Here is a 14,101-nt window from a genome sequence, read left to right on the forward strand (position 1 = left end):
GGTCCCGTTGTGACTGAGGACGGAACTGTTCCAGGCAGGGTTCAATTTGGATAGTGTCTTGGGGAGTTGGATCATTAGGAGTAGGATTAGGATCATTTCTCTTCGTGGCAAAGTGATATTTCCAGCAGAGAGTATGAGTGTAGGACAGTAAATCTTTGACGAGGGCTGTTTGGTTGAATCTGGGAGTGGGGCTGAAGGTGAGGCCTTTGGATAGGACAGAGGTTTCGGATTGGGAGAGAGGTTTGGAGGAAAGGTTAACTACTGAATTAGGGTGTTGTGGTTCCAGATTGTGTTGATTGGAATTTTGAGGTTTTGGAGGGAGTGGAGCTGGAAGTGGGAGATTGAGTAGATGGGAGAGACTGGGTTTGTGTGCAATGAGAGGAGGTTGAGATTTGCTGGAAAGGTTGTGAAAGGTGAGTGAGTTGCCTTTCCGGAGGTGGGAAACTAGGAGATTGGATAGTTTTTTGAGGTGGAGGGTGGCATGCTGTTCTAATTTGCGGTTGGCCTGTAGGAGGATGCTCTGAACAGCCGGTGTGGATGTGGGAGAGGAAAGATTGAGGATATATATAGGAACTTAGGAAGCCTGTGCCTGACGATATACCTCTTGCGGCATTTCTGTTTGGAATTTCATGTGTAGTGAGGCATCAAGTGAGCATGTGCATAAGTGTGACATGTTGTTCATAAGAGACATACAGAGTTATTGTATTAAGGGAAAACGTTTTATCATACCCTATACAGATAGGGAAACCAAAATTAGAAAGAAGTCCTTGGCACAACTTTCATTTCGAAACTATACAATGCAACTGAAAATACAATAATATTTTGCCATATTCTAACTTTGACACATATTTTCTTTTTTTAACATACTCTGCCATACTGTTACGTAGCATTTCCAGACACGTAAATTCCAAAGGAGGGCTGATAGCGGAAATCTATTATTTACAAATACAACTTCTCTTGTGATTTTCTCGGAACTGCCAGAACAGTGCACCTTATTATATTGCAAAATGCTAGGAAGAAAGAATACAAATTTCTTGGGGAAAAAAGTTGTTTGTATACACCGGAACTGAGAATAATGAGCTTTTCATGATTTTTTTCAAACTGTGTAAAAATTAACAAGGTTACTTATGAAGCCAAGAAACTGTGTAACTGGCAGTTTACATTCTATTCCAGGAGTAAATATAAAGTCTTGTGGCCGGTTACAATGATAAAACACCCTATGCTGCCAGTCTATATCCTATTGAAGAATAAGTTCTGTAAACTTCTGATGTAAACAAAACAAATTAAGAAATAACATCAAGCCTAGAAGGAACTTGTGACCGAAGAACAATGCGTTTCACAGAAGGCAGATATGTAAAATTCTGCTAAAGCTTTTCAGTGAGGTTTTCAGGAAGCTACATTTCTTGGAGTACCATTATTGTATTATCTCCTGTTTACTTTATTATGGTATAGAGCTATAAGTGCCAGAAGATGAAATTGTGCACTTGAAATTCGTGACCAGTTGAAACTGGATAATAATGTGGAATGAAACACTTTTCATTTCAAATAAATTGACTGCCTCTGGAGAAAAGACATATAAAAACCAAATTTCTTAAGCAAAATGACCAAAATAACTTCATTGTTCCTGCAGTGCGATTAATGTTTGATTGCCAATAAAGTGGAAATAAAATAAAATCAGGAAACTGAAATTAATAACAAATTTGTGTCTTCTATAATTATGTAAATGTATTTTAATGTAGTTGATAAATGCCAGCCAAATAGTCCCTTTTGTTTTCATTTGGTGCGAGAGCTGAAAACAGAGAGAGGACACCATAATCACAAAATGTAAACACAGGCGATGTGGAGACTACTCCACAACTCTGCACATGAGTGAATCTGGAAGCTTGAACAAATCAGAAAAGTTTTTCCAGAGAGCAACTCGCTGCTTGCAGCTATACATCTAATAGCCACGCTTCCAAGCATCGAGAAGCGGGAGAAAGCACTGCTCATTTGCGACATCAGCTCTGCACATGTGCATGAGCCCACTGGCAACTGTTCAGACAAACCTAGTTTTAAACACTCATGATGCCACACTAATTGAAAGCAGTCTGATTTTATTAAGTACTGCATAGTCTTCATCCTAAAGCCCCTGACACATTTTGTCGTCGTCCAACATTTGTGTGTACACCATGTTTTTTTTGTTGTAAATGGTGCATTTTCTTTGCAACTTACATTTCATTTGGTGTTTTTTTTTCTCATTTATGTTTTATTGCTGCAGTGCCACGCTAAAGTATAATTCTTTGTTCGTACATCAGTTCTCATCAGTTAAAATTACAAATTTTTTTCTCAAAACTAAAATGACGAAAAATTCCCCAGGTTTTTCCGTTTTCTCCTGGATGAAAAAATTCTCACATTTTTCCTGGATTTCCTGTGGCGTATACACCCTCAACACCCCACAAAAAAAAAAAAATTGTTGGTAATAATTCCAATGTATAGTTAAAGTCCTGAGTGGAATAAAATAATGGAAGGAGTAAGGAGAACCACAGGTGACCACTCACCATATAGTTGAGGGATTTTGTGGTTGACAGGCACATACAAGAGGGTGAAAACTTTCTTAAGCTTGTGAACAACGCCCTCCCTTTCAGCGCTAACTAACATGGAAAATACACACACTGTGCTAAGCAAAGTTTTTAAGTTACCCCTCAAACTCTCAACCATATGGTGAGTCATTACCTTTATTTCTTCCATTATTAGTATATCAATTAACACATGTGCCATACAGCATACCTACAATGTATATCTCTGTTGTCATTGTTTTAATACCAACTAGACTGCTGTCCAACAGCATGAGAATGAAGCTCCTTAAAATAAGTGGTTGGATACTAAATTAGTTACTTGAACAACACTTTAGTTTTATTCCAACCACATTACCACACATGAAGTGTGTATCAATAACATTTCTAACATCAAGCAAATAAAAGTAATTCTATTTGCAACATTTAAGTGTGCATGGGATGAGATAATTTTCAATTCAAGCACAGCCTGGAACATTTTAAAGCAGAGATCTGTAGATCACCTTTCCAATACCCGCCTTTTCCATCAACAATGTATACTTTCCCTTTCACTGAGAGTGTACAGTATCATATATAATGTTAAATATGTAAACGTTTATAAACGCAGCTGCAGCTTATCAAGAAAGCCACAAACAATGAACATCTCATCCAGTACTATGAGATGTATTTATTCTAAACACAATAATTGTTTTGCCAAATTTTGCATTGTTGTTGACAATTAGGACCGCTGATTAACACCTAAAAAGGAATATATTTGGATTCACAAGACTCGACAGATTTTAGTCGTCAACTTTATGAATAATGGGAAAGAAGAGACTGAAATCATGTGGTACATTTCCTATGCATGAAAGTCTTCTGTGTATATGTGCTCATAATGTTGTTACATTCCATCCTGGATTTTCCACTGTCAATAATGTTACTAATATAGCATTCCCACATTTTGCTACCCAGGTAATAAATATCACAACAGCATTTTTAGAAATTCATATGATGAAATGCAGATGCAGAACAAAGGAAGACTTTGGTATCAAAGTAGTATCTGTATTCCTGTTGAAAAAAATAAAGACATAACAGGGGAATTGAAGCTTCAATTATTTACTATGTGATCTGAGCATAAAATCCATTTAACTTTGGTAGAGAAATATTATTGAAAATGTTTAACAGCTATCAATATTTTTTAACTGTCACACTAGTGTAACAAAAATATTCAAATATTCATAAAAACTGCTTCCAGATCACACAAGTAAATAAATGTGACTTCAGAGTTGGTCCAGGGTACATATATCTGTGCTTCCAAAGACTAATGATGCTTGTACCAAAATCTGTCTTTAGTATGAACTGAATCTCAGTTTTTTTTCTTTCAATAACATGTATAAAATTTTGATGTTTTGGATTCTGAAATATTTTAGAATGTTTTAGGCATGTATCAATTCAATATGAAAAACTCAACAAGAACCTTAAGCCTTTACAGCAATTTTGTAACAGTTTCTGCATGGTACACATTTGCATGAGACTTCAGAAAATATTCAACAAGACTGAAATTCAGGGCTACACAAAAGTTCCTAATACCTGTTACATCCCTGCAATGACTTCTTTACACAAAAGACATGACAAATACAGTTGAGACGGCTGTTCACTTTTAAAACATGCCAGTTGGTAAAAAAAAAAGACTATATACATTTTTCACCACAAAGGGTCAACTGTAAAAGAATCCATATATATTCATTTATAACAAAAGGAGTATTATCACCTTAGGTGACATATGCTCCTCATAAAATGTATACATAACAAATCCAATTATTCCCGTTTTTGTATTATAATGATACAATGATTCCTGGTCACTGTTACCTCAAAGTTACACTAAACGGGAATGAAGAGACCAACTATTTGATCTTGCATTTGTATGCCTATATACAAAATAAATAATTTACTGCAAATCACAATAGCTGGCCTTTTCACAAAACTTATTACAATTCATCTGAAATTTATGATGAAATAGTGCAATAAACCTGTAGTTGTACTTGGGAAGAAGAAAAAGACAGAGAGAGAGAGAGAGAGAGAGAGAGAGAGAGAGAGAGAGAGAGAGAGAGTGGGAGGGGGGGGGGGGAGAAAACAACAGAAAGAGACAGATAACATGACAGTGTCAACAGCAGCACAAGTAAACTTAGCCTGTGCTCAATTACAGTCTTTCTCTTTAAAAACGTTAAAATACACAAATGTGACTTAAAAAATGCCCGATGACTTAAAAATTTAATTGTTCTACAGCCAACCTCATATGATATTAACAATATTACACGGTTTCAGAACTAGAAGACATTACCTGTACAAAATGTACACTCTTTCAAATCAAAACAAATATATATGTATATATATTCACACAATTACACTGTCCTTTGTACACAGGCACACCCCGAGAGGTCAACTACGTGATGCCCTTTCTAGAGCAATAGTTTGTACTATTTCAATTTTCATATATATATATATAAGTATATATATATAATCAATTTATATTTATATAAAGATATAGATATATTTATATAGCATTTATGATACACGTCCCTTTACCTTAAATTATAAAAAACTTAAGCCTGCTCTCCCTGTTTATTAAGGTCCTACTATCAGTAGGCTTATTTTTTTCTTTTTTTAACACAATTTTTTGATAACAGCTACAAATGCTAATGAGTATCACTGATGAGTCTAGTTGATGTTGGAGCCAGAAAGAACACAAGGATCACGAATCATCATCCGTTTTCCGATTTCTTCACACATTTGATTCCACATAAATAGTCTACAAATAAATGTCGTTTCATTTATCTTCAAGTTTCATCACAATATACTTCTTTATAAATCACAACAGTCAATGAAAATGTTTTAAAATAATCTTACAACGCATCTTAAAATTGGCAGCCTGGTAGCACTTTGGAGTAGAATTGTTAAGTCCACAGAAAATTGACTTGGCCCCCTGCTTCAGATATCAAGAGTTATTAATCCTATTAACTGCACATATGTACTTTTATGAATAAATAATAAAAATGAGCAAAGAAACTATTTTATGCTGTGGTTAATTTTCCGAACAATATTTATATAGTACACAATAATTATCACTTTGTAAATATATAAAAAATGAATCTTGACGTATGTATAACATGACTTTGGTAGCTTTCACAGCATGTGGATTGTTTTAATCATCCTCTTGTTTTTCAATTTTTTCATTACAAATTATAAAAGTGGCATAGAAAGCTATAGCTGAATCTTTGGCTACTTCACCGATATCATTCTTGCGGTAACAATAAACTTTTCACTCGGGTTCACATGCTTAACTGATTGTCATTTTTCCACAAGCAGCACGTATGTTACATGACAAAAACGCAAGTCTTTAAACCATGAACCTAAAACTTCTGATCACTGTAGTGAAGTAGGTTATTGCTGATACACTATTCAAATCCAACATTCTGTTACCTACATAATCTCGTTAAGTAATAAAACACAACCACATGAACCACTGTTGCCAACAAATAACAAAATGCTAATAAGGTGCAATCCCTTACCATCGGAACCACAATTGTTGCTGTGGCAACATAGTAAGGACTCTAGAGCCCACTGATTTACAAACACACTATACAACACTATTGCATTAAATTCTTGATCTGTAGAACTTTTTCTCAGAGTCGATACTAAATTAATATTGCCTAAAATTATCATTGCCGCCACGTAGGTCAGACAAGGGCCGATGTCGTGTGATACAGTTGCATCAAAGCTTGAATATGCACTGGTAAACAGGAAAGACGGTCACGTGTATTTGAATCCAAGGCAAGCCAGGAGAGAGCATTGTATCCTTCCAAGACGTACCTGAAAGGAAAACCAGGAAGCTATATATTAAATATAGTTGGAAGAAGAACTTTGGAAATCACTGATTCATATTTTACTACACAGCTTAAAGTGAAAACAGTAAGATAGTATGCAACACCACATTCAGCTCAGGAACTGATGCACTTATTTAACAATTACAGACACTGCTTACAATGTGGTATACTTTCCTACACACACACACACACACACACACACACACACACACACACACACACACAGAGAGAGAGAGAGAGAGAGAGAGAGAGAGAGAGAGAGAGAGAGAGAGAGAGAGAGAGAGAGGGGGGGGGGGGGGGGGTTGTTCATTACTGTACACTCCAAATTAGATGATATACTTGAACACTACACAAACAAGAGTGCATGCAAAACAGAAATATTTAAAATACCTAAGGACATCTGTTGTATATTGGGAATCCAGTGGATGCACTGTTACAGCTGATTGCTGCTGCAAGATATCATCAGAATTCTGTTGAATGGCAGGACTGTGCAAATGAAGAGCATTCTTTAGGAATGCAGGACAAACATTTTCTAAATGGGGACAAGATGCCCAAAACCACCGAGGCATCCTACCAGTTGGAGCTGTTGATACAAAGTATCCCAATGCGAGAGGCTGTTGGTGTAATGTACCCACTTCTTCTTGAGTATCTATTCCCATATTCGCTCCACCCTGGAACACAATACATTAATGTAAAAATGGATTATTTCTGTTATATAGAAAGCAGAAGTTGGAGATATTTTATTTTAACCAAAATAGTGTTGGACAGAGGATTGAGTAAGGAGGCACGAGAGCAAGCAATAATGATATATACAATTAGTTTAATTTATATTAGAGGTAATCATTATGTATGTAAAATTAATTATGCACATTTAATCCTGCTACACAGGACCTATTCAAATTAAAATATCGTTACCTCATACTCTTATTCCTATTAACCAAATTATCAAGTTTTAATAACTTGTAGAATTGGTACTACAACCAAAGCACATTTTCTCATTCTTCTATGCTTGTAAAAGCATTTAAAAGCAACAATACTGACACTGAACAGCAATTACAAAGGCTTTACTTGTCTTAATTCCTTCTCTAATTGCAGAAAAACATTTTCTAATTTACAATTTCTTCAATACCACCTATAACCCTATCAATTCTGAGTCCACTTGAAGTACGTTTGTTGACAATACCAGCTACACTAATGAGAATGCTGTCGTGACAGCTGTCCACTGGAGTGTTGACACACACACACACACACACACACACACACACACACACACACACACACACACACACAGAGAGAGACAAAGAGAGAGAGAGAGAGAGAGAGAGAGAGAGAGAGAGAGAGAGAGAGAGTGTATGTTTTGGGAGGTGAGAGTTGAGGCAGCAACATCATAAATGTTTTTGCCTGTGTGTCATACTAAGCAATTTTAGGAATGGATTGTTCTCTCTCTATGTGAAAATTATTAGAATAATTTATTATTAAATGTTTTGTGTTTTTTTGTCCAACAAGCAATGAAGAGATCTTGGATCCAATAACTGTAGCAGCAACAGTAACGTAAACAACAATAACAAATGAGATATGTCATTTCTAAAAATATTAGGACTATTAGGAATCAAACATGATAAAAAAAGTCAAACTGAAATACTTTTCCTTGAAACTAAGTTTTAAATCCAATTTTGAAAGTTTTATTTGTTATTTCAACCATTTCACTTTATACGAGGGGTGGTCGAAAAGTTTCAAGCCCGAGATAGTTACCATAATGTCTCGCACAAACACCACCACCAACTTTCATGGTGACCTTTTGTCAGTATGCAAATCTAATTTCGCGGCTCAAGCTTCATTGGTTTTGCCACTAGGATAAGTTGTACACCGTGGTGTGAGCAAAATGGCTAATACTGTGAGAATCAAGAGCCGTGTTGTAATTGAATATCTACGTTTGATGGGAATGATACCTAAGGAAATTGCACACAACATGCAGAACTCACTCAAGGATAGTGCTCCATCTCATGCAACAGTGAAAAACTGGGTGTCCGACTTTAAATGTGGAAAACTTTAAAGTGTGGAAAATGCACCAAGGAGTGGAAGGCCTGTCTCCATGGCCACTAACGAAACTGACTGCAATTCAGAATATGATTTTGCAGAATAGTCTAACAACATCGCAGAACACTGAAACCACATTTGGACTCCCCCATGGCTGAGCTCATGGCATTGTTGTGGATATTTTGGGAATGCAGAAAGTTTCGTCTCGGTGGGTCGCGAAAGACTTAATTGCAGATCAGAGATGGGAGCGTGTGCATTTTTGTGAAGAAATGGTCCGCCAATTTGAAGTGGATGAAGACAGCTTTCTTGCAAGATATGTGACAAAGGATGAAATGTGGGTTCCCCACTTTGATCCTGAGACAAAACAACAGTCACAACAATGGAGACATCCTTCATCCCCTACCCCAAAAAATTTCCGTGCGCAAAAATCATCCAGTAAGGTGATGGCATCGGTCTTCTGGGATGCAGAAAGGGGTAATTATGGTGGATTACTTGCAAAAGGGCATAAATATCAATACAACATACTATTGCACCCTCCTGCGCTGTTTAAAAGTAGAGATAAAGGGAAAAAGGCACAGAAAATTGGTACTGGAGTTCTTTAGCATCATGACAATGCACCAGCACACAAAGCCCTCAACACTGGAAACTGTGTGTGACTGCGGATTCGAATTGTTATATCATCCATTATATCCTCCATATTTGGCTCCATCAGACTTTTTTCTTTTCCCAAGCCTAAAAAAAGACCTCAAAGGATGACGATTTGACAATGATGATGCAGTGATTTATGCTGTGAACACTTGGTTGGACTCAAAATTGAAAACCTTTTATTTTAATGGTCTGCAGAAGTTATAAGAGCATTCCCATAAGTGTATTAGTGTACACGGGTATTATATTGAAAAATAAATTGGTATTATGGAATTTCTGTCATTCTTTATTTGTTAGGCTAGATACTTTTTGACCCCCCCCCCCCCTTCATAAAGCTTAAGTTTTCAGTTTAGCATTTGTTATCCTCAAGTTAGGTCATGAACTTTTTTTATTGGGAACTGAGTTTTATTAACTTGCCTTATGAATTTAAACTAGTTTAATATTTAAATAAATGCAGTATAACCCCTAATTAATGAACCTGCTTTTAAGTGAAATCTCTGTTGGTCACGTGAAAATCCTATAAGAACAATCTCATTTCTCCCCACATTAAGAAAAAGCCCGCTCTTAAGGCATAAGTGGAGGAAGTGAGGGTCTGATCATAGAAAGTGTAAAGCATTGGAAGAATAAAGAATATTACATCACCACCATTAGATGGGTTCATAACCAGGGTAGACGACAGTCATTAATAATAATAATAATAATAATAATAATAATAATAATAAGTAGTAGTAGTTTTGCTGCTGCTCTGCAAAGAATTGACACTGTTCAGATTTTCTTTTACTCTTTTAATGTAGATGAATCAAATCTAACTTACATCAACGAGTTGAAACGACAACTTCTTTCACTACAATAAGCTGGAAGGACAAAACAAACAAGACTTCTGCATTTGTAAAAAAGGACGTGTTTTATGATAAGTGTAATATTTATATATTTACTGTATTCAAATTTGTAGCAAAGAATATTGTTGATTTTGTAATGAAATAGCACTTATAAACCTAAACAACTAGGCTACTTCTTCCATGTACCCTGGCAAAACCCCCTTTTAAGGAAAACCCCTATTACAGGAAAAAAATATTTGGGTTACCAGACATTAATTAAAAAGGGGTTTTACTGTAACAAACACAGAAAAAGTAACTTCAGTCTTTCAATAAACATCCATAAGAAACTTTTATAAACATTATTCTCCTGGAATAACTGATATGCTCACCCTTGATGATGCATTGCACGGGAAGGGACTGTGCTGGTCTGATGTTCCTCCCATACCACAGGATGGGCTGCCAGGCTGTGATGGAGAATCTCTGTGGGGGCTACCTGTGGGAGACTGAACACCACCAGGACCTGTCTCTGGCCATGTGAATATGTCGTTAAAATCTTGCATTTCCTCTATACCCTCTGGCATGTCATCATTGAGGGCAGAGAAGAGCTCATCGTCTCCTAGATCGGGACCATTGATGTGCTGCTCTTGGAATGCTGTCTGCGATGACTGAAAGGAAATTACAAAATATCTTGATATTATGGAAACACACTAATGAGCTTGACTACTGGAATGGCAATGAATATCACTGGATGCATATTTTATAGAAATTATAAAATGCACAAAATTACACCTTGGGCCACGGCCTACGACTTACAACACAAATAGTAGCAACATCACACAGAAATTGTTCAGCAAATAAGTATTACATACAATGTTCCATCATTGGAACTAATATCACAAAAAATTTGTTTTATGAACTCTGAATGCTGTATTAGTACTTTATCTGTAAATTTACAATCCCTTCCTGAAACAGCATATATAACACTGATGAAGGAATCAAACATATTGAACAGTACCTAACAAGAGTGCTAGTCCTGGTAAATTGCAAACTTTGCTGCCTTTAGAATAACTGCACACCACACTTCAGTGATTTTTGCTAAGTGCAGCCTGACAGCGTGTAATTAACTACTCTCTGTGGGATTCTGTATACTACTTGTTCTTCTCATTTTTTCATGTGGGAACATACAGCTTGGAAGGATGAAGATGGTTTTCCCATTCCCCCCCCCCCACACACACACACCATTTTCCTCTAGTTGTGTAACTGCCTGAAATAGAAAAATGAAAACTAGTGCAAATGGCTCTAAATTTCAGAACCGTACTGTGTACACTTCACAAACTTAAAAGACATCTATTAACTGATTAGATTTTAAATATCATTACAACAATATAAGCAGAGCAAATTCTGTGTCTCACTTGGTCACACCATTGTTTCTAGCCAGCCTTGACAGCCTGAGATGGCGATCACGTGTGAGTTGTGCTTATGCGAATATATGTGTTTAGGATCTTTCTTTCGCGCCTGTCTACGGCTAAACATCTTCACTATATGGTGAGTAGAAATCTAAGCTTTTCATAATACTGTTGTTATTCCACTGTTTGAACTATATACACATCATCATCATCAGTTATCTGCTATATTAGCAGGTCCTTTGCCTCACCATTTTCTGCGATCCAATGCTTCCTTCTTAAGGCTGCTGTATGTTGTACCGTCCATCATGTCATCCAGTATCTGGAATCTCTTCCTTCCTCGCTTCCTTTTCCCTTCTACATAACCTTCTAAAACTGTTTTTATCAGTCCGTCATTTTTTCTTAATATATGCCCAATCCAATTTCTTTTTCTTCTCTTTATTACATCTAGTAACTGCCTTTTCTCTCCCACTCTTCTCAGTACCTCTTCATTTTTTACTCTGTCCATCCAACTTATTCCTTCCATCTTCCGCCATGTCCAGATCTCAAAAGCCTCCAGCCTTTCTCTGTCTTTTTTCCTCATAGTCCATGTTTCAGCGCCATATAGAAGAACATTCCATACAAGACATTTTATGAGTCTCTTTCTGAGTTCTCTGTCCATACCGCTGCAGAAGATTCTCCTTTTCTTATAAAACACCTCTTTTGCCATTGCTATCCTTGTTTTAATTTCTGTGGTGCACTTCCAGTCGGTGTCTATCCTGCTTCCAAGATACTTAAAATTTTGCACCTGTTCTAGTTTTTCTCCATTCAGCACAATTTTTAGTTCCTTATTTCCTCCTATTGCCAATACTTTTGTTTTATTTGTGTTAATTTTCATTCCATATTTTTTTCCGTTAGTTGCAATGGTGTCCACCAAATCCTGTAATTCTTTTTCCCCTGTGGCTAGAAGGACCATGTCATCAGCAAATCTCAAGCACCCTACTCTTCTTCCTCCAATTTCTACTCCTTTGTCATCTAATGAGCATTGGTCAATCATATTTTCCAAGTACAGGTTGAAAAGAGTAGGTGATAAACAGCATCCTTGTCTTACTCCTTTCCCTAGTCTGATCCAGTTTGTACTTTCTCCTCTCACTTTAACTGAAACTTTTTGATTAAGGTACAATGAGTTTATAAGTCTTCTGGTTTTCCAGTCCACTCTCTTTTCCCTCATAATAGTCGCCAGCTTGTCCCAAACCACATTGTCAAATGCCTTTTCTAAATCGATGAAGCACATATATAGGTCTCTTCCTTTTTCAATAAACCTTTCTCCTAAGATTCGTAGGAGCCCTATTGCATCTCTGGTGCCCGTATTCCGTCTAAAGCCAAACTGCTCCTCGCCGAGATTCTCCTCTATTACTTTTTCCAAGTCTTTTATTAATTATTCTTAACATCACTTTGGCTGCATGTGAAATGAGGCTGATTGTCCTGTGCTCGCTGCATTTCTTGGTTCCTTGTTTTTTCGGCAATGGAATCATTACTGTTGTCAAAAAGTCCTCAGGCCATTCACCACTGTCATATATTTTATTACATAACCTCAATATTTCTCTTATTCCATTGTGGTTCAAGCAGTTTAGTATTTCTCCCGGTATTGTATCTGTACCTACTGCTTTGCCATTTTTCATTGCAGCAATAGCAGACTTTACTTCTTCCATTATGATGGTCGGTCCTTTCTCTTCATCACTTACACTGTTGTGTGATTCAAGTTCCAGAGTTTCTGGTTTGCTATTTGTGTCATATAGCTCTTTTATATATTCTTCCCATCTCTGGAGGACATCGTCACGATCTTTATACACTACCTCTTCGTCTTTACTCAAAATTTCCATAGTAGCACTTCCTGCTCTGTTTTGTTCCCATGTCAGTCTTTACTCTGTTGTATAGTAAGTCGTATCTTCCTTTCCTGTCCAGTTCTTCAATTTCATCACATTCCTCTTTTAGCCATTTTTTCCTAGCCTGCTCTGTTTCTCTTCGCAGTTCGTTATTTAACCTTCGGTATATCTTTCTTGCATCTTTAGTGTTCTTGTTTTTCAATTTTCTTCTCTCCTCCATCTTGGAAATCATTTCTTGTGTGACCCATGGTTTTTTTGACCTTTTCCCTTTTACATATCCTATATTTTGCTGTCCTGCTTTAATGATTCCTTCTTTCAGCATATTCCAGTACTCGTTGGCATTATCAGGTGCTTCTTTGTCTCGTAATGTGTTTAGAAAGTCCCGAGACAGCATTTCTGTAATTTGTTCTTTGTTGGACCTTATCTTCTCTAGATCCCATTTCTTCACCATTGTCGCCTTTTTCAGTTTTTTCATTCTTATTTCTATTTCTGCCATAAGTAAGTTGTGGTCACTATTAATATCTGCACCTGGTAATGTGTGCACCTTCTTGATTCCATTCCTGTATCTTTCTTCTACCAGTATAAAATCGATTTGGTTTCTATATTTATCCCCTGGTGATTTCCAAGTGTAGAGCCTCCTCTTATGGTTCTTGAACCATGTGTTTGCCACTATCAGCTGCCTTTCCCTGCAGAAGTCAATTAACCATTCACCTCTGTCATTTCTCTTTCCAAGACCATGACTGCCTACTATGTTTCCCTCTTTCCCTTCTCCCACAATGGCGTTCCAGTCTCCCATTACTATTTTGCAGCATTTTTTATTTTCGTCCATTATTCTCTCTATTACATTGTACGTTTCCTCTACAATTTGGTCATCATGTTCTGAAGTTGGCATATACACCTGGACAATCAGTAAATCTT

General features: G+C 36.7%; 1 protein-coding gene across 2 annotated transcripts in view; it reads right to left on the minus strand.

Annotated features, from left to right (window-relative positions):
* Positions 1 to 2,450: 2,450 nt before the first annotated feature.
* LOC126461704 (mediator of RNA polymerase II transcription subunit 13) overlaps positions 2,451 to 14,101 on the minus strand; it is a 215,840-nt gene continuing 204,189 nt past the window's right edge. For both annotated transcript variants that reach the window (XM_050096016.1, XM_050096015.1), the window contains exons 21-23: positions 10,305 to 10,580; positions 6,806 to 7,086; positions 2,451 to 6,401 (exon numbers count right to left, since the gene is read on the minus strand). In XM_050096016.1, coding sequence (XP_049951973.1) covers positions 6,269 to 6,401; positions 6,806 to 7,086; positions 10,305 to 10,580 — 690 coding nt within the window. In that variant the 3' untranslated portion in view covers positions 2,451 to 6,268. The remainder of the gene's footprint in view (positions 6,402 to 6,805; positions 7,087 to 10,304; positions 10,581 to 14,101) is intronic.

This window comes from Schistocerca serialis, chromosome 1 (genome assembly GCF_023864345.2).
Source record: "Schistocerca serialis cubense isolate TAMUIC-IGC-003099 chromosome 1, iqSchSeri2.2, whole genome shotgun sequence".
NCBI lineage: Eukaryota > Metazoa > Arthropoda > Insecta > Orthoptera > Acrididae > Schistocerca > Schistocerca serialis.